This window comes from Perognathus longimembris, chromosome 14 (genome assembly GCF_023159225.1).
Source record: "Perognathus longimembris pacificus isolate PPM17 chromosome 14, ASM2315922v1, whole genome shotgun sequence".
In the NCBI taxonomy this organism is placed as follows: Eukaryota; Metazoa; Chordata; class Mammalia; order Rodentia; family Heteromyidae; genus Perognathus; species Perognathus longimembris.
In genome coordinates this window covers 30,178,253-30,198,833 of record NC_063174.1, presented here as the reverse complement: position 1 = coordinate 30,198,833, position 20,581 = coordinate 30,178,253, and the positions used below count along the sequence as shown (strand labels likewise).

Below are 20,581 nucleotides of genomic sequence, written 5' to 3'. Positions count from 1 at the left end.
GATAACAAGAAGGAGGGAGGGAGAAGGAGAGAGAGGGAGGGGTAAAACAATGATACGGAACAAGCTAGAATGGGAGTTCAAGAACATTTCAGATAAAGCCAAAAATGAAGGGCAGGTTCATAAAGGATCAGCTACACTACAAGAAAGTTGTGTCACACTGGGGCAACAAGGAAGACATTAAGGGACTTTGAGAAATACATTTAAAAAGATGACTAAAAGTAGTAAGATGTAAAGATCTATAAAGTTTAACACTGGTGACCAGGCAATTGGAAGAAGATTCCAAAAACACACACAAAAAAAACAGTAATGTCCCTATGTAAGATTACATCAGAATTAGAGAAGGAATCAGATTTGAAAATAACAAGGTATGATCAAAAGAAAGAGGCTGGGCTGGGGATATAGCCTAGTGGCAAGAGTGCCTGCCTCGGATACACGAGGCCCTAGGTTCGATTCCCCAGCACCACATATACAGAAAACGGCCAGAAGCGGCGCTGTGGCTCAAGTGGCAGAGTGCTAGCCTTGAGCGGGAAGAAGCCAGGGACAGTGCTCAGGCCCTGAGTCCAAGGCCCAGGACTGGCCAAAAAAAAAAAAGAAAGAGGCTGACTAATACTAACACCATTCACTGCAATAGAGAACATAAGGGAAAAAGGAGACTTAAAGTGAAAATTGCTAAGAAACGGACATTATATGATGATTAAAGGATCAAAATATAGGAAGATATAACAATTAGCCAGGCACCAAAAACTCACACCCCAGATCTCAGGTGAGATCTGAAGAATGCTTTGAAATGTAGAAAAAATCTGCAAGATTTACTCTCCAACGAACCAGCAAAAAAGGTAGAGTGCCAATCTCAGACAAAGAAGCTGGCCCTGAATTCAAGCCCCAATACAGTGACAAAAAAATAAAAGATATAACACCTATGAACATTTATGTACCCAAATACCCAAGCAACTAAACATATAAAGCAAACATACCAATGAAAGGAGAATTTAATAGCAATACAATAACTACAAGAGACTTCAATAACTCACTTTCAGTAATAGACAGGACATCCACACAAAAGATCAATAAGTAAACTAGAGTGTGAATAATACTATATTGCAAATGGACATGACAGACATATACAGAACATTCCATGCAATGGTAGCAGAATACACTATCGTGTGTGTGTGCACATGCGCAAGCACGTGCGCACGTGTGCTGCTCCTAGAGCTTGAACTCATGATATGTGTGGGCTGTCCTTAAGCTTCTTCCTAAAAGGATATAGCTCTACCATTTGAGCGACGGCACCACACCTGACTCTTTAGAGGTTAATTGGAGATTAACCTGCCTGAGCTGGCTTGGAACTGTGATATTCAGTTCTCAGCCTAAGAAGCTAGGATAACAGGTGTGATCCACTGGTGCCTGGCCTCACTATCTCCTTAAGTGTACCCAGAACTCAAGAATAAACATGAGTCTTCACAAATCTAAGAAAATTAAAATACTCAGTATGACAAATACCTTATGGTTTCATTTTTGAGGTATATAAAACAGTCAAAATCACAGAACCGAACAGTGGAATGGTGGTTTCTAAAGGAAGGTGAAATGGGGAGTTACTAATCAGCAAGCCTCAAGTTTCAGTTCTAGAGATCTAATGTACAACACTGTACTGAAAAATTAAAGTGTATAATTGACTCAAAACAGAAAGATATTTTAAGTGTTCCTACCACAATAAAATTTTAATTTTGAAACATACTAAAATAAACAGGAGAGTGAAGACAAGATCTTTGTAGACATACTGAATTACAGATGCTATAACACATGCAAAAAGAAATGTTTAATAGTAATGTAGAGATAAGTAGATATACTAAATAGTTCTAAAAGCTCAGGAGAAAACAATGGGCTGAAAAAATATTTGAGAGTATCAGTATAAAAAGATAAATCATGGAAACTCACTAAAAGAAACCGGGGGCAAGGGGAGGGAAGGGAGGAGAGAGCACAGGAGCGCTCTATAACAACTGTCTCTCTATTTCTCTTTCCCTTTCTCTTTCCTCTCTCTCACACATACAAGCTTTCACAGTATAGAACTACTTACAACCCTCAGAACTATCTATGAATATCTTTGTGTTCTTTCCTTCGTTCATTTCTGTGTACCTTGTACTGCCTCTCTATCCCATTTCCAACTTCTTAATCTGAATAACTTCTACTAGTCCTTCAAAACTATTCTGGTGAGACATCAGTGGCTCATGCCTGTAATCCTACCAATTCAGTAGGCTGAGGTCTTGAAGACTGTGGTTTGAAGCAAGCGTGGGCAGGAAAGTCTAAGAGACTGTTATCGCCAATTAATAATCAAATAGCTAGAAGTAGGACTTTAGTTTAAGTGGTAGAGTACCAGCCTTGAGTGAAAAAAAAAACAAAAAAAAACCTAGGGACAGTGTCCAGACACTGAGTTAAAGCCCCAGTTACCGGTACATAAGAAAAGAAAAACAAAACTGACTCTTCTTGGAATGTCTTTTCAGTCTTTCATAATAGATTGAATATACTTCTATGCTCTCATTAAAAGGCACACAGGTCTTTCTATGTCCTTAAGACACTATGAAATCACCTAGTCCCTAGAGAATGTGAGTGTTCCTTCATCTTCATGTACTATATGCTTATCAAATAGGCAAAAAGTATGTACTATAATGTTATTTTCTCAAAATTGCTAGGATTTTACACAGCAATCTCTGCTATGCATGAGAATCCAATAAAATAAAAAAATAACCTAATCTTAAATGATACACTGTCTTAAGAGTAAGTACTTTTGTTTGGTTTTTTCAGACTCATACTGATGTCAGATATCAACTTTATGAAACAAGTAAGCCTTTCTCAGTAAACAACTCCACACTAATTTTCTGTCAAGTCATTTTATGTGCTAAATCAAGCAAGAGATCACTTTTCTTTCTCTTATACATCCCTAATGTTTCTGGAACAATAAGATTTCACAGAGTCAATAAAAGGCAAGTGTCTACCTTAGGTTATTAAAAAAAAATTGATGTGTAAGTTAGCTATTGCTTTATAGGGTTTCAGGGCTCACTCTAGCAATGCTATAAACTACCTAACATACTAAAATATGTGGTCTTAATACTATTGCTTTGTCAGTAAGCATATAGAATCACTAACAAGTACAATACTCTGCTCAGAAAGATCAATAAATGATATTTAAAAAATTGACTCAAGAGCTAATCACAAATATAGACTAAAAGCAAGCCAAATAATCTGATTATAACTGCATGAAATAAAGTATCTCTTTATTCAGTAACCTATCAACATAACATTCTCAAATAATTATAAATTCCTATTTTAAAATAATATCACTAGACTAGAATTAAATTACTTTTTCATCACAATTCTCAATATAATTCCCTGGCTTAAAACTATGAAGGAAAAGAGCATTCAGTTGAAAGGAAAAACTCTCTATTATTATATTAAATAGGGCTAATGCCATTTGCAAAGGCATACCTACTTTGCAAGCATCTTTTGAGATATCCAGGGAAGGATAGTAGACAATGAGATTAATTCTTATGGCATACTAATATTCTCAGAAATGATATATCTTTTCTTTTAAGAAAGTGAGGCTAAGTATGAACAGGAATGCTAATTCCTTGAGAGCTTTATGACTGACAGGTAAGATATGTCTAAAGAAACTTCTTCCAAATACAAAATGAAAATACAAGGTATATGATCCAAATATCCTCGTATCCGTTTAGTGATTATTATAACATTCTGATAAGGAACCTCAAAAATAGTTTCCTCTACTTTTCCCCAAAACTAGAGACCCAAGTTATTAAAAAAAATAATAGCTGAATTTTATAACTTAGACAACTGCATCTCTGTATCCATGTATTTTTTCCTTTATACAATAATTTTTATGATGAATCATAATTCCTGAAATATTACAAAACAAATTTTGACATTAGATTAAAAAAACAAGGTGTGTTTAAGTGTGTGTAAGACAGTGAGTGTGGAGAGGAAAAGATGGTGCCGAAACAGTAGGGAGGCACCCCAACTCGCTCCAACTGAATAGCGAGCTGGGAACTCCAACACCCAACACCCCATCAAGAACCCAGCAAAACCAGCAGCCAGAAGCAGTGGAGATACGCAGGAAAACAGAAAGGAGTAAAAAAGAAGAGCCGAAAACCTACATGGAGCCGGAGAATCTCCGGGGCACCCTCCCCCCACCAGCCAACCCTGGCCCAAACAGGGCCAGGCTGGGAAAGGGGAACCCGGCGATTGGCAGACAGGCTGCCGGGAGAGCAGAATCCAGACAGCGGGAGACCCCACGGTCACTAGGGAGGGTGCGGACCAAGACATACGACGGCGGCGACGAGAAGTTCGGGTCCACACTGGGTTCGTACACATGCCGGCTGGGGAACCCAGCGCGGCAGAAGGGGGGAGCCATGGACGCCACCACGACACTTCACCACCCCTGAAGGACGAACGGCTGTGGGGGACACACACACAATCCAGGATCAGTGAGTCCCCCATTACCCCCTCACCCAACGGGAGATCATCTATCAGAGACCCAAGCCCTACAAAGAAGCTAGATCTCCCCCACCCCCAGGAACAAAGAACCACCAAATCAGGTGGGAAGCTCCCATCAGGCGCTGGGAAGTCAGTTTAGTAGGGGAAGGGCGGAGCAGCCCCAAGGCCACACAGGATCCTAAAATGGCCAAATCATCCCTGCCCCCTTCCCAACAGGGGCTGGGGGAAAGCCAGCAGTGCAAGCCCCACCCGAGGTGCCTAGACCTCACGGACTCTTACAACTAAAATCACAGGCGCTGGTGGGCAATACCAGCACAGCAGGGACACCTGGGCCTGATCAGGCCCCCCCACCTCACAGCGGAGGCAAGGTCTGAGGGCGCTAACCCCTCCCCCGGACAGTCCATCCCACTGGGCACCACACATACCGCCCCCCACAACGGACTCACGGAAGGGCGCAAACAGAACCCAACAACCCGGGGCTCGCTCTGGGAGGCATACCCTGCTAAAGTGGACGGGGCCACAGCGCCAGCGCATGTTGTAGCAGGTGCACAGCGCACAGGTGGGCGGAACACCCAGCGACAGCGCCAGCTCTGGTAGGTGTACCCCGCACAGGTGGGCGGAGGCACAGCGGCAACAACTGCTCTGGTAGTTGCGCCTACACAGGAGGGAGGGCAGAGCTATAAACCAAACCTGAGAAGCTATCCACAGATCTCCAAATGCACAAATCACAAAGAAACATAACACAGTTCATCAAAGAGCAAGCCAACTCGCCAGCTCCAAAAAGTAGCACGACTGAAGAGGAGATGGAGAATAAAAAAGCAAATGAGGCCATGTTCACAGGAATGATGGAAAGCGTCAGAAATGAAATCAGAAAACAATTCCAGGAGTTTAGAGCGGAAATCTTGAAGGACACCCAGTAAGCCAAAAAAGAAATGGAAGCAAAAATGGATACAATGCAAGCCTCCTTTAAAGAAAACCTTGACATCCTGAGACGTGAAATGCATGAAAAAATAGATTTAAAAAACAACTCTTTAAAGGAAAAAATTTCCACGATCAGAGCTGATCTGACAACCATAAATAGCTCTCTGACATCCATAAACTCTGCAATTGAAACCACAACACAAAGAGTTGACCGAATGGAATCCAGAATCTCTCGCCTGGACAATGAAGCAGCCGACAACAACCAAAAATGACCACACTCCAAGAAACGGTGAAGCTTCAGGGGAGACTAATCCAGGAACTAATGGACAAAGACAAGAGATATAATCTGTGCATAATTGGAATAGAAGAAGGAGCCGAATACCAGAGCAGAGGGCTTAAACATATTCTGAATAAAGTTATTGCAGAAAACTTCCCCAATCTCACAAGGGACCCCATCCAGGTAACTGAAGCCTATAGGACACCTGGCAGGCCAGACCCCAGAAAAGCCACCCCAAGGCACATAATATTCAAGACTTCAGACCTCAAGATTAAAGAGCAAATTCTGAATTCAGCCAAAGCGAAGAAGAAATTTTCTACAATGGAAGAGGATTCGAATAACAGCTGACGTCTCCACACAAACTTACCAAGCACGAAGTGAGTGGAAGAACACCATCCAAGTACTTCAGGCTAAAAATAGGCAACCTCCGATCAAATATCCAGTGAAACTGGAGTTCACATTCGAAGGGAAAACCAGATCTTTCCACACCAAAGAGGAGCTAAAGGAGTATGTGAATAAAAACCCAGCCCTACATCAAATTCTAAGAGGGGAGACCCACCCAACAGAGATCGTACAAGACACACAGACAGAATCAGAAAGAAACTACAGTAGCCAAAGTCCAACAGAAAGAACAGCTCACTAAAGACAAGAAAAAAAAAAAAAAAGAGGAAAAAACAGCCCAACAAGAAAATGGAAGGAGAAAAAACACCCTTATCCTTGATCTCTTTAAATATAAATGGTTTAAACTCTCCGATAAAGAGGAGCAGACTGGCAGGATGGATCTGCAAACAAAAAGTTGACATCTGCTGCCTACAAGAGACCCACCTTACAGTAAGAGACAACAGGCTCCGAATGAAAGGATGGAGCAAGATCTTCCAAGCAAACACACCTACCAAAACAGCAGGAGTAGCCATCCTGATCTCAGACAAGCTGGACTTTTCATTAAAATCAACTCAAAAAGACAAAGAAGGATACTACATACTAATACAAGGAAAAATCCAGAATCAAGACATCACAGTGATGAATGTATACTCACCAAACAAAAGAGGCCCTACATATGTCAAGCAAATTCTCACAAAATTACAGAACAAGATAGACAAAAACACAATCATAGTGGGTGACCTTAATACCCCACTCTCTCCAAGAGACAGATCCAACACCCAGAGGATTAGCAAGGGAGCTGAGGACCTAAGTAACACCATATCCCAAATGGATCTGACAGATCTATACAGAATCTTCCACCCAACAGACACCCAATACACCTTCTTTTCACCAGCCCATGGATCATATTCCAAAATAGACCATGTCATACCCCACACAAAGAACCTCAGCAAATACAAAAGTATTGACGTCATCCTATGTATTATATCTGATTACAGTGGATTAAAGGTAACCCTCAACAACAAAGGATACCACAGAGGCTATACACACTCTTGAAGGCTAAACCCCACACTGCTATCCAACACTTGGGCCACAGACCAAACTAAAGATGAAATCAACGAATTCATGAGCCACAATGACAATGAAAACACATCAAAAAGAAACCTATGGGACACAGCTAAGGCAGTACTGAGGGGCAAGATCATTGCCCTCAGCACTCACATTAAAAGAATGGAAGCAGAGCAGGTAAATAACCTCACGATGAAACAAAAACAACTGGAGAAACAAAAAATGACAGAATCTAAAACGACTAGAGATCACAAAGATTAAAGAAGAGATAAATCTGATTGAAAATAGAAAGACCATTCAACAAATAAATAAGACTAAAAGCTGGTTCTTTGAGAAAATAAATAAAATTGACAGACCCCTCGCAAGACTTACAAAAAAAAGAAGAGACTCATATACGTAAAATCAAGGACTCCACCGGAAAAATTACAAGTACACACGATATTCAAACAATCATAAGGAGCTATTTCCAAATCCTCTATCTACTCAGCAAAAACCAATAATTTTACAGAAATGGATCAATTCTTAGAGAAGTACAAATTGCACAAACTGAACCAAGAAGAAATAAATCAACTAAACAAACCAATAACTTACAGTGGGACACAGGAGGTAATCAAGAACCTCCCAACAAAGAAAAGCCCAGGCCCAGATGGATTCACCAATGAATTCTACAAAACCTTTAGTGAGGAACTAATACCAATACTCTTCAAACTCTTCAGCGAAATAGAAACAGAGCGAGAAATCCCAAACTCATTCTACGAAGCTAATATCATACTCATTCCCAAACCAGGCAAAGACCCAACAAAAAAAGAGAACTACACACCAATATCACTAATAAACACAGACACAAAGCTCCTCAATAAAATATTAGCTAACAGGATCCAGAAACTGATCAAGAAAATCATACATCATGACCAAGTAGGCTTCATCCCTCAGTCACAAGGATGGTTCAACATCCGTAAATCAATCAACGTAATTCACCACATAAACAGATCTAAAATTAAGAATTACATTGTTATCTCAGTAGATGCCCAAAAAGCCTTTGACAAAATACAACATCCATACCTATTAAAAGCTTTGGAGAGAACAGGAATAGATGGAACATTCCTCAAAACAATAAAAGCCATATACAACAAACCAACTGCTAATATCATATTAAATGGAGAGAAACTAAAATCATTCCCCCTAAACTCAGGAACAAGACAAGGATGCCCACTCTCCCCACTTCTGTTCAACATAGTGCTGGAATCCCTAGCCATAGCAATAAGGCAAGAGGAGGACATCAAAGGGATCCACACCGGCAAGGAAGAAATCAAGTTATCCCTATTCGCAGACAACATGATCTTATATCTGAAGGACCCAAAAAACTCAGTCCCCAAACTCCTACACCTAATAAACCAATTTGGCAAAGTAGCAGGATACAAAATCAATCCACAAATGTCAGGAGCTTTTCTGTACACCAGCAATACACAAACAGAAAAGGAAATTATGGAAACAATTCCATTTACAGTAGCCAAAAAAAGAATAAAGTTCCTAGGGATCAACTTAACCAAGGACGTGACGGACCTATTTAATGAAAACTATAAAAATCTAATAAGGGAAATCAAAGAAGACACAAGGAGATGGAAAGACCTCCCATGCTCATGGGTAGGCAGAATCAATATAGTGAAAATGGCCATATTGCCCAAATTGTTATACAAATTCAATGCACTACCTATCAAAATCCCAGCCACATTCTTCACTGAAATAGAGAAACCAATCCATACATTCATATGGAACAGGAAAAGACCTAGAATAGCCAAAGCAATTCTAGGCAAAAAAAAAGCAGTGCAGGAGGTATCATAATACCAGACTTAAAGCTCTACTACAAGGCCATCATAACAAAAACAGCATGGTATTGGTATAAAAACAGATCGGAAGACCAATGGATGAGAATTGAAGACCCAGAAATAAAACCACACTCTTACAGCCAGCTGATATTCGACAAAGGAGCTAAGGACATACAATGCAATAAACATAGCCTCTTCAACTACTGGTGCTGGGAGAACTGGGCAGCCATATGAAGAAAACTCAAAGTAGACCAAAGCCTATCACCATGCACCAAGATCACCTCAAAATGGATCAAGGATCTCAATAACAGACTTGAATCCTTGAAACTACTGAAGGACAGAGTAGGAAAGACGCTAGAACTTATAGGCACAGGAAGGAACTTCCTGAATAGAGTCCCAGGGGCACAACAAATAGGGGACAGACTCGACAAATGGGAATACTACAAATTAAAAAGTTTCTGCACAGCTAAGGACATAGCCACCAAAATAGAAAGACAGCCAACGATAAGGGAAAGGATATTTACCAGCACAGCAACAGACAAAGGCCTGATATCTGTCATCTACAGAGAACTCAAAAAACTAAGCCCCTCCAAGCCCAATAAACCTATTAGGAAATGGGCAAAGGAGCTAAAGAGAGACTTCACAAGAGAAGAGATAAAAATGGCAAAGAAACACATGAGGAAATGCTCAACATCCCTGCTAGTAAAGGAAATGCAAATAAAAACAACCCTGAGATACCACCTCACCCCAGTTAGAATGGCCTATACTCTGAACTCAGACAACAACAAATGCTGGAGGGGGTGCGGGGAAAGAGGAACCCTTCTCCATTGTTGGTGGGAGTGCAAATTAGTACAACCACTTTGGAGAACAGTATGGAGGTTTCTCAAAAAGCTCAATATAGACCTACCCTATGACCCAGCCATACCACTCCTAGGCATCTATCCTAAACAGCAAACCCCAAGATATCAAAAAGACATTTGTACTTCCATGTTTATCGCGGCACAATTCACAATAGCTAAAATATGGAAACAACCCAGATGCCCCTCCACAGACGAATGGATCCAAAAAATATGGTACTTATACACAATGGAATACTACATAGCGATTAGGAATGGTGAAATATTGTTATTTGCAGGGAAATGGTCAAAACTCGAACAAATAATGTTGAGCAAGACAAGCCTAGAACACAGAAAACAAAGGGGCATGATCTCCCTGATATATGACTGTTAACAAAGGGACACGGAGAGACAGTAGAGACCAAGTCTGTGAAACCAAAAACTGTTTGTCAAATAGTATTCCCCACAGGATTGGGGCAGCGACCCAACAGTATGTAACTAAAACCAAACAATTACTCAACATATAAAGGTCAAAAATTGACCTCTCAGGGGAATACAATAGCTCAAAAGCTATATATATACGTTCATATAAGACTACTGTCGACATATGGTCTAATATCGACATTACATTTAAAGCCCTAGGCGAACTTTCTTGGGCGTGGCCACGTGGCTACTGTATATGTTCTTGATACATTGTATATTGTATATATGTCTACCTGACCTAGAGAAGGGATAGAAAAACAGGGCGTAAGATATCACAAGAAATGTACACACTGCCCTACTATGTAACTGTACCCTTTTTGCACAACACCTTGTCAAAAAATTTGTGTTCAATTAACAAATAAATTAAATTTTAAAAAAACAAAATTATCATGTGATAAAATTGTTTTACTAAAATAAAAAAGTACCTAATAGTACCTAATAGAGAAATCAAAGTTAAGCTTAGCTTACAAATTTATTCCTCTAACTTATTCATGAATTCATTCTAGTTTCTAATAAATTTTATCTTTATTTCTCTCTTTGGAAACTTCAACAATGTCTGCCTCCACTGTCTCTTGCTTTTCATAGGAGAAAAACTAATACCCAAGGATAAAAATGATATTCCATTATTTCGTGACTATTAGTCAAATGCAAAGTTAACAAAAAACAAACCAACAGTAACAGAAGCAGACACACCTAGCTTTGAGCAAAAAGCTCAAGAGAAACTCTCATGATCTGAGTTCAAGCCTCAGGACCAGCACAACTACAACAACAAAAAACTGTAACAGGGGCTGGGAATATGGCCTAGTGGTTAAGTGCTCACCTCGTATACATGAAGTCCTGGGTTCGATTCCCCAATACCACATTTATAGAAAAAGCCAGAAGTGGCCCTGTGGCTTAAGAGACAGTGCTCAGGCCCTGAGCTCAAGCCCCAGGACTGGCAACAAACAAAACAAAAACAAAAAAACTGTAACAAACAACTCTATCAAGCCACTAATTTACACATCCATTTCCTTAAGAAAGCCCAGTCTAATATAACACTGTTAAAATTGTTTTTGTTGGTGCTGGGAATATGGCTTAGTGGTAGAGTCCTTGCCTTGTATACATGAAGCCCTGGGTTCTATTCCTCAGCACCACATATATAGAAAAAGCTGGAAATGGTGCTGTGGCTCAAGTGGTAGAGTGCTAGCCTTGAGCAAAAAGAAGCCAGGGACAGTGCTCAGGCCCTGAGTGCGAGCCTCAGGACTGGCAGAACAAAATAAAAATTGCTTTTTTTATAATAATGTATTCATCCTCACCTGCATGTCGATACAATACATATTAGTAGCTCTGGCCTAATTTTCAGCTAGATTGCTTGTTAATGTAGCTGGTTTTAAGGGAAGATAGCTTTTTAAAGGACCATATAGAAGCAACTGTCACAATGCAAAGGAGAAAATACTTAACAACCAACCAGTTTTAACTTATTTTTCTGAATGACATCTTTGTTTTCCTTTTGGTACATCTCCATTTTCTTTTTTGTGTTTTCCAAATCCACATTGTTGGTCAAGTTGAAAACTGCAGAAAGGAAATAATAGCATGAGATAGTTTTAACAGAAATCCTGAGTAGATAATAAAAATTAAATATTACCCATTGTATTTTGTGTGTATGTGTGCTGGTCCTGGGACTTGAACTCTGAGCTGGGTGCTATCCCTGAGTTTTTTTGCTCAAGGTAGCACTCTACCACTTGAGCCACAGCTACACTTTCGGCTAATTGGAGATAAGAATTTCATGGACCAAGTCCAGAAGTGGCGCTGTGGCTCAAGTGGCAGAGTGCTAGCCTTGAACAAAAAGGATTTCATAGACTTTCCTGACTGGGTTGGCTTTGAACCATGATTCTCAGATCTCAGTCTCCTGAGAAGCTAAGATTACAAGGTGTATCAAAACCCAGCCCCATAGTGACACCATATTCATTGTGTCCCACCCCAACTTTTTTTTTGGCAGTACCAGAATTTGGAATCAAGACCTTGAGCTTCCTAGGCAAGCACTCTACCACTTGAGCCATGCCCCCAGCCCTCACTCTTTCTAGCTCTATTTGCATCCTTTCTATTCTCTACCTATTTTAGACACTAAATCTCAATATGGCAACCATACTTCCTAAGCCAAATATAAGGACACACTGTTGCGCTTAAGGTTTAAGTGTCAAGATCACTCTAGAAAACCTAGATATGTACTTGTCATAATCACATTGTATTTGACTTTTATAGTCCCTACTGTTTTAAAACATATATAAGTTTGCTGAATGTTTTTAAGTTTGTAAAAAATAAAATCTAAGAGCTGCTTTATCAGTCAGATCAAAACTGAAGAGTTTGTACTCCAGAAACAGAAAACTAATCTAAAAGAATTTTAAAAATCATATAGTTATATAACTTATGTCAAACAGTAAGCATGTTTTATTCACATTCCAATTGTCTCCAACATAACTATGTTCAAGCTTGAATTACTTCCCATATAATCTCGTCTAAAATAGCATGAATAAAAAAGAGTTGAAATTTAAACAGGAAAGGACAAAGTGGCACCAAAACTATGTAACACTGATACAATTTCTTTTAGGTAGAACACTGACACATACATGTTCAAACACTAATACATTTTCAGTAAAATTCTCTTATAAAAAAATGGTAATTCTGGGGCTGGGAATATGGCCTAGTGGCAAGAGTGCTTGCCTCGTATACGTGAGGCCCTGGGTTCGATTCCTCAGCACCACATATACAGAAAATGGCCAGAAGTGGCGCTGTGACTCAAGTGGCAGAGTGCTAGCCTTGAGCAAAAAAGAAGCCAGGGACAGTGGTCAGGCCCTGAGTTCATGGCCTAGAACTGGCCAAAAAAAAAAAAAAAAAGGTAATTCTAACTGAAATAACTTGAATACCATACTTCCTAAATTTACATGTAAAAATCACAAGACTGTCATAAAACTCTAAATCAAAACATACAAACCTGCTTTGGCATCTATAAGCTCACAGTAAAACGTACTGTCTTCACTACCTTGCTTTATAATAGTGTGCATCCAGAAAGAATCCATATCAAGACTCTTCCATAATTCAATTTAGACTTCTTTCACCTTCCCTCATAATCTCTGTCCATTATTAGCTCTTCTACCCTTCTCTAATTAATGATCATTGCCTCCAACTTCTTGTCCTACTAACAAGATGAATGCTTTATCCTTTTGTTTTCCTACAGATTTCTTCACATCTCACTCCTTCTTTTAACTATTAGCCATCTTAAACAGTTCCTATACTTTTGGATTCTATATTCCAACAACTATAGGAGTTGGAAAGTCATACTAGAGGATCAACATAGTTATCTGTTTTGTTAAATGTGACCATCAAAAAGCAATTTAAGACAGGTATGATGACATACACCTATAATCCCAACATTCAGGAGGCTGAGACAGAAGGATCTTGAGTCCAAGGCTAACCTAGGCTTAACATAGCAATACTCAAAAAGAAGTGGGGGACAAGAGGGAAGAGGAAGGAGAAAAATGAAAAGAAAATTTTATTTTTATCTCTTTAAATATCAACCTATATTAGGATATCAATTTACTATTATCATTGTTGAAAATCCAATTATATTTAGGTATATAGACATTATTACTAAGTTTTATTGTATGCAATTTAAAAACTCCAACGGATTTGAGGGTGAAAAATACGAAGAGAGAAACAATGTCTACTAGCTACATCTCCAGTATTATTATTTTTTTGTCAGTAGCAGCATTTGAGCTCTGGGATTCTTGCTTACTTAACTGGCACTCTCCCATTTGAATGATGTCTCCAGCCCCGCTTTTTGCTGGTTATTTTAGAGATCTCAAACTTTTCTGCCTGACAGTCCTTAAACTGCAATCCCTACCTCTCAGCTTCCTCAGTAGCTATGAATACAGGCATGAGTCACCTGCAACTGAGTATGTCTCTGCTTTTTAAATACAAGTAAAAAGAAAATAGTAATGTGGTACACAGGAAATATAACTTAATCTTATAGGATGCAATGTGAGGCATTCTGTATTAATCACACTCCAGTCCTGACACGGTTAGAGAAGGTTGCAAACACCTTCCATTAAGTAAGACAGTGATTCTACCTTTGTCAATCATTCACAACTTGCTTTTATATTTAATAGGCCATGAGCCACCCATCTCCATCACCCTCAACATCTATCAGATCAGCTTTCTTCTCATGAGTTTGTTTGAAGGACTTCTCCATTTTTTGCTTGAATTAACTCTGTATAGCACACACCTACGTAACATGTAAGACAGGCACTGCATCTAATTACCTCACTTAATCATCCTAACATTACAAAATAGGTCTAATTATGATTCATACTTTGCAGATAAAGCTTAAATATATCTAAATAATTTTCCAACACATAGAGCTAGTGAATGATTTTAAGATATGCAAATTCCAAAAAGTGAAAACACTTATCTCTATTACTAGTCATGTTGTTTCTCTAAATGCTGAGGGGCACTGCTAGCTAGACCAGGTCAGCATTCCTCTGGATCTGTGCAGGCTCTACAACTCTGTATCTCTAACCAGATTTTTCTCTCCATCCACAGGGACTAAAGCTTTAGTTAACAACCTCAACTTGCAACAACTGTTAAATCTAGACCTGACCTATATCCTTCTATACTGAGCCCAATCATCAGCTCTTCCTTAACCTTAGGTGGCTGCAACAATCTCTCCATCCCAGAAGGCCAACATTAGCTAATACCAGTTTGTTAGCTCTTGTCCACATTCTATCCTGTATAATTATCTTCAATATGCATACCTTGTTTGACCTAGTAGGATGTTCCTGTTTACTAGTAATTTAAGTTTTCCACTAATAGAAAAAAAAAAACAGGTAAACTTTAATCATAGTGAGATTTGTTAAATATAATTTCTTCCCTTTATACTTTTTTAAATGTATGATGATTTCCAGTAAAATAGCCAAGGTTTATTTCACTTTTTCACTTAGAAGGCAAACCTCTTCCTTAAAAAAATAAGGAAAGTATTTAAATACAGACCCTTGCATAAAATAATATACCTTTAAATATAAAGGACTATATGAATTATATGCAATTCAGAAATAGAAATACCTTGCCTCTAAACAGTTTTCAGAAATAGCTATTCCTTTTATTCATATGTTTATTATATGCTGAATATTATACTCAAGGCCAACAAGCAATGAGTATAAATAAAATTTCATGCATACATCATCAAAATTTTTAAAAAGTAAAGATTTATCCTTATAGTCACATATAACACTATTTCCTTCCTTTGTAAATAGTGAATGACACTTCACATGCTTTCATTGACTAATGGTGTCTTTACATTTTTAAAGGCCATCAAGCTAATCTATAATAGAAAATAGCCCTATTGAGAAAAGGAAGGGGGGAGGGGAAGAGGGGAAGGGGGAGAGGGAGAGGAAGAGGAGGAGGAGGATCATCTAATAATCAGCCATCTATGGAGATCAACTCTATTCCAAGTGTTATACCAAAGCCTGAGGCTGGGGCACATTAAAACTCCCTTTCAAAAATGAAAAAAAAGAAAAGAACCATAAAATGAATTACTATTCTAAAAACTTTTTAGATGAAGCAAGTCTTATTCATGCCACAATGAAATCAGGCTAAAATAATAGCCTAAAAGAAAAAAAGAATAAAAGCTAATTTTCTATAACAAACATTTGATCCTTTATCTGCTTACTAGTGTAGTTGAGATGCTTGCCTGCCTTTAATCAAGTACTAAAAGGAAACAAAATCCTACTATATTTTCTAAAAGATTCAATGCTATTTAAGTACAATTTTAAAGTCTTTTGACATCAGAATTTATAATTAGATCCCTTAGGGCTTTCTCACCCTTTTAAAATAAGTATTCTTTGCATCAAAAGAATAATCTATTATTATGGAACTAAGAACATAATCCCTGGGGCCAAAAGGAACAAGAATCTTTATGTATACATTGTCATAACCACAGAAAAGAGTCTATTGTCAATGTCATAATAAGGCTCAACTTCATGTGTAACCTTGCAAATTTTATTCCATTTTCCAAAATTACAATTTTTAATTTTTGTATTTATGATGCTTCAAGAATTCATAGTAAAATTCATGTAACAAAATCAATTCATCTCCAACCTGACCAAAACTCAAATACTAAGTGACCTGCTGAGCTATCAGAACTCATTCTCCTCATTCTAGGCTTAAACATTCTCAATACTACCATTTTACCTACAAATTTAAGGCTAAGCTTCCTTAATATCTACCAAAAAATGGATACAAGGTACAATATGTTTTGGTATATAAGTTTATATAGATACGTAGAAAAATAACACACAAATAGAATTTTGTCAAGCTGGCTAACATATATCAATCACAGAGATCATATGTGATTTTTTGGAGACCAGTTAACAGGTATGATGTCTCATTATGGTTTAAATTTTCCTGATGATTTGTGATGTTGAACATTATTTTATAAACCTCTCAGCTATCCCAATGTCTTCTTTTGCATAATATCTATTTAAGTCCTTAGACCACTTTTTAATCATGTTATTTATTTTCTTGATATTCAGTTGTTACAGTTCCTTATACAATCATAGAGACTAAAAACATAAACAAGGGGCTGGGGATATAGCCTAGTGGCAAGAGTGCCTGCCTCGGATACATGAGGCCCTAGGTTCGGTTCCCCAGCACCACATATACAGAAAACGGCCAGAAGCGGCACTGTGGCTCAAGTGGCAGAGTGCTAGCCTTGAGTGGGAAGAAGCCAGGGACAGTGCTCAGGCCCTGAGTCCAAAGCCCAGGACTAGCCAAAAAAAAAAAAAAAAAAAAAAAAAAAAACATAAACAAAAAAATACTTTTATCAGGCCAGGTGCTAGTGGTTCACACCTGTAATCCTAGCTACTCAGGAGGCTGAGATCTGAGGATCTCGGCTCAAAGCTAGCCTGGGCAGGAACTCTTATCTCCAATTAAGTACCAAAAAAGCCAGAAGTGGAGCTGTGGCTCAAGTGGTAGAGCACTAGTCTTGAGCAAAAGAGCTAACAGACAGTGCTCAAGCCCAAAGTTCAAGCCTCAGAACCAACACAACAACCAAAACAAGTATGTTTTACAAATATTTTATCCCATGTTATAGACTGTCTCTGATAATTATTTGCTTTGCTTTGTAGCAGCACTTTATTTTGGTGAATCCCATTGTTGTTGCTCATGGTACTAAATCTTCCTTACCCCAGATCCAGCTTGTCTATTTCTAAAGTCTCATTTTCAGTCATTTCTCAGTTTCCATCTACATGAATATCTATTCATCTTCCAACACAATCAAAACTTCTCTTTCCTCTCTTTCTGTCTTCCCTCTCTTACCCTTCTTCCCTCCTTTCCCCTCCCCTCCTCCATCCTTTCTCCTCTCTTCTTCCCTCTCCCTTCCACTTCTCTCCCTCCTCTTGCCAGTACCAAGATTTGAACTCAAGGTCTTGCACTTGCTCTGCTTGCTTGCTTGGCTGTCACTCTACTACTTGAGCCACACTTCCAGCCTGACTTTTTGCTGGTTATTTTGGAAATGGAGTCTCTCAAACTTTTCTACCTGTAATGGCTTTGAACCATGATCCTCGATATCTCAGCCTCCTAAGGAGCTAGAATTACAGACATGAGGCATGCATCAATATCTTTTCTTTTTCTTTGTGTGTGTGTGTGCCTGTCCTGGGGCTTAAATTCAGCCTGAATACTGTCCTTGGCCTTTTTCGCTTTTTGCTAATGAGGCACAGTTCCACTTCTGGCTTTTTTTTTTTTTTTTTTTTTGGTGCTCAATTGGTGACAAGAGTGTCACAGACTTTCCTGCCGGGGCTGGCTGGCTTTGAACCATGATCATCGGAGCTCAGCCTCCTGAGTAGCCAGGAATATATGTATGAACCACTAGCACCCAGCTGTGTTTTCTTTAAAGAAGGGAAACACATACATACACAAATTCTTTTTTTCGCTCTTTCTGTCTCTGTCTCTGTCTCTGCCTCTGTCTCTCTGTCTGTGTGTGTGTGTCTCTCTCTCTCTCCCTCTCTCCCTCTTCCCTCTTTGCCTCTGTCTTCTCCTTTCTCCATCCATCCCCTTATTTTATTTTATTAATTTACTTTTTAACTCTGGGCCTGGGCACTTTCCCTGAGCTTCTTTTGCTTAAGGCTAGTGCTCTACCACTTGAGCCACAGCTCTACTTCTGACTTATTCTATGATTAATTGGAGATGAGAGTCTTAAATGGATTTTCTTGCCTAGACTGGCTTCTAACCTCAATCCTCAGATCTCAGACTCCTGAGTAGCTAGGATTACAGGCATGAGCCACTGGCACTCAGTCCATCCTCTTTATTTTTAACTTAAAAGATATATTCTAAGAGTGTAGTCAGTCTATGCAATAACATACAGCCAAGGTCTAGTTCCGCTTTTTTATTAAATAAACCATAATTATAGGGGCTGAGAATATGGCCTAGTGGCAAGAGTGATCGCCTCATACACATGAAGTCATAGGTTTGATTCCTCAGCACCACATATATAGAAAAGGCCAAAAGTGGCTCTATGGCTCAAGTGGTAGAGTGCTAGCCTTGAGCAAAAAGAAGGCAGGGAGAGTGCTCAGGCCCTGAGTTCAAGCCCCAGGACTGGCTCAAAAAAAAAAAACATAATTATTATCTACAGTATTCAGTATCCTTTTTTTAAGTGAAACAAGAACTTGAAAACCTATCCTACTGATTTGTAATTTTCCCCAACCACATGCATTACCTAAGTGCAATAACAAGTGTATTTGGTTTGCTTATCAACACAAAGAACTCTAGAATATAATCAAACTGGTGAGAAAAGTATAGAGATATATCAAGAGCAGCAATTACCATGCATTCATTATGCCTTGCCCATGAGTCAGTACATTCTATGGAAGAACAGGAGGATGACAGTTACTCCAATTAGACAATTTAAATGGAAGGTGATTCAAAGAGTTTAAACATTTTAACTAAAGGCAGTCCTTCATGAAATATGTAATTGTTTCAAATGAATTGACCTGAGTCACAGCTCGAAATTTGGTAAGGAAAGCACTACATATTATATAGCCTAATATCCAGGCTTGTTCTTGCCTATTAATAATAGTTTCTAATTCTGGACATGAACCTGATTTTACCTACAGACCCTAAATTGTCCATACCTTGACACTGATGGATCTCAGAGCAAAAACTAGAAATTTCATAAAATCCTTAATCAGAACCTTAGCTCAGACTGGAGATTACTTTGTAGTTCTCCCTTAAAACTGTTTCCCTAGAGACTTAGTCCATCAGTTGTTCTTAGTCATCCTGACATTCTGGTTGGAATTATAAACATGTACTCAACATGCCCTACAACATCTATTACTATAGTATCTTTATCCTTTTATTGCATCACCTGACTTTTGGTAAATCACATTATCTATAAGTAGAATTTTCTTTCTGATTGCTATCTAACTACTATTCTATAAATATATGCAACCAGCTTCTATATACCAGCATCTATGTATAGTCAAGTTTCCATAATTGCATACTTGCCCAGATCCTACACATTTCTTTCGTAGTTTAGCTTCTCAATTCCTACACTAACTGTTCTACTTTGCCTAGAGACTCACAGATCAGCTTTTCAGCTAAAATCTATAGCCACTCCTAGTAGCTATGATCAGTAAAATGAAATGACTACAGTGGATGGAAAAAAGGTAATAAATAATAGCTTCACAGCACTAAAAGATCCCAGGGGACAGAGGGGAATCTTAACATATGTTCTGTACATGCTTCTGCTATACCTTAACAAACATTTGGAAATATTTTGAGAACAGCTGGAACAAAAAAGAATACCACCCTTGAGCAAAAGCTCAGGGAGACTGCCCAGGGCCTGACCAAGACCTGGGAAAAATAAAGCACGAAAATAAAGATAGCCCAAGATAACAAAGACATAATGAGGAGTGGGGGAGAGTGAATAAGTTCATCCTGATTCTAGAAGGCCAAGACAACTACTTCAAAGTATTTTCAAACTATTGTAGTTACAGAAGCATAAATGATAATAAACATGTCTTCAGTCACTACAGATAAAGTTAATAGAAAAGCTATAAAAAAAAAAAGGTTTTCGCATGAGGGACAAGGTAACAAACAGTACAAGAAATGTATCCAATGCCCAACGTATGAAACTGTAACCTCTCTGTACATTAGTTTGATAATAAAAATTTGAGAAAAAAAAAAAAGGTTTTCCTTTTAACTATTATCAACATACAGATGACATGTACAGATACAGTCTACCTTCCTTAAAAGTT

General features: G+C 38.6%; 1 protein-coding gene across 1 annotated transcript in view; it reads right to left on the bottom strand.

Annotated features, from left to right (window-relative positions):
* Positions 1–20,581, bottom strand: part of Mnat1 (MNAT1 component of CDK activating kinase) — a 162,777-nt gene that overhangs the window by 104,657 nt on the left and 37,539 nt on the right. Inside the window, exon 4 of the mRNA XM_048362084.1 lies at positions 11,743–11,846. Within this exon, the coding sequence (XP_048218041.1) occupies positions 11,743–11,846 (104 nt within the window). The remainder of the gene's footprint in view (positions 1–11,742; positions 11,847–20,581) is intronic.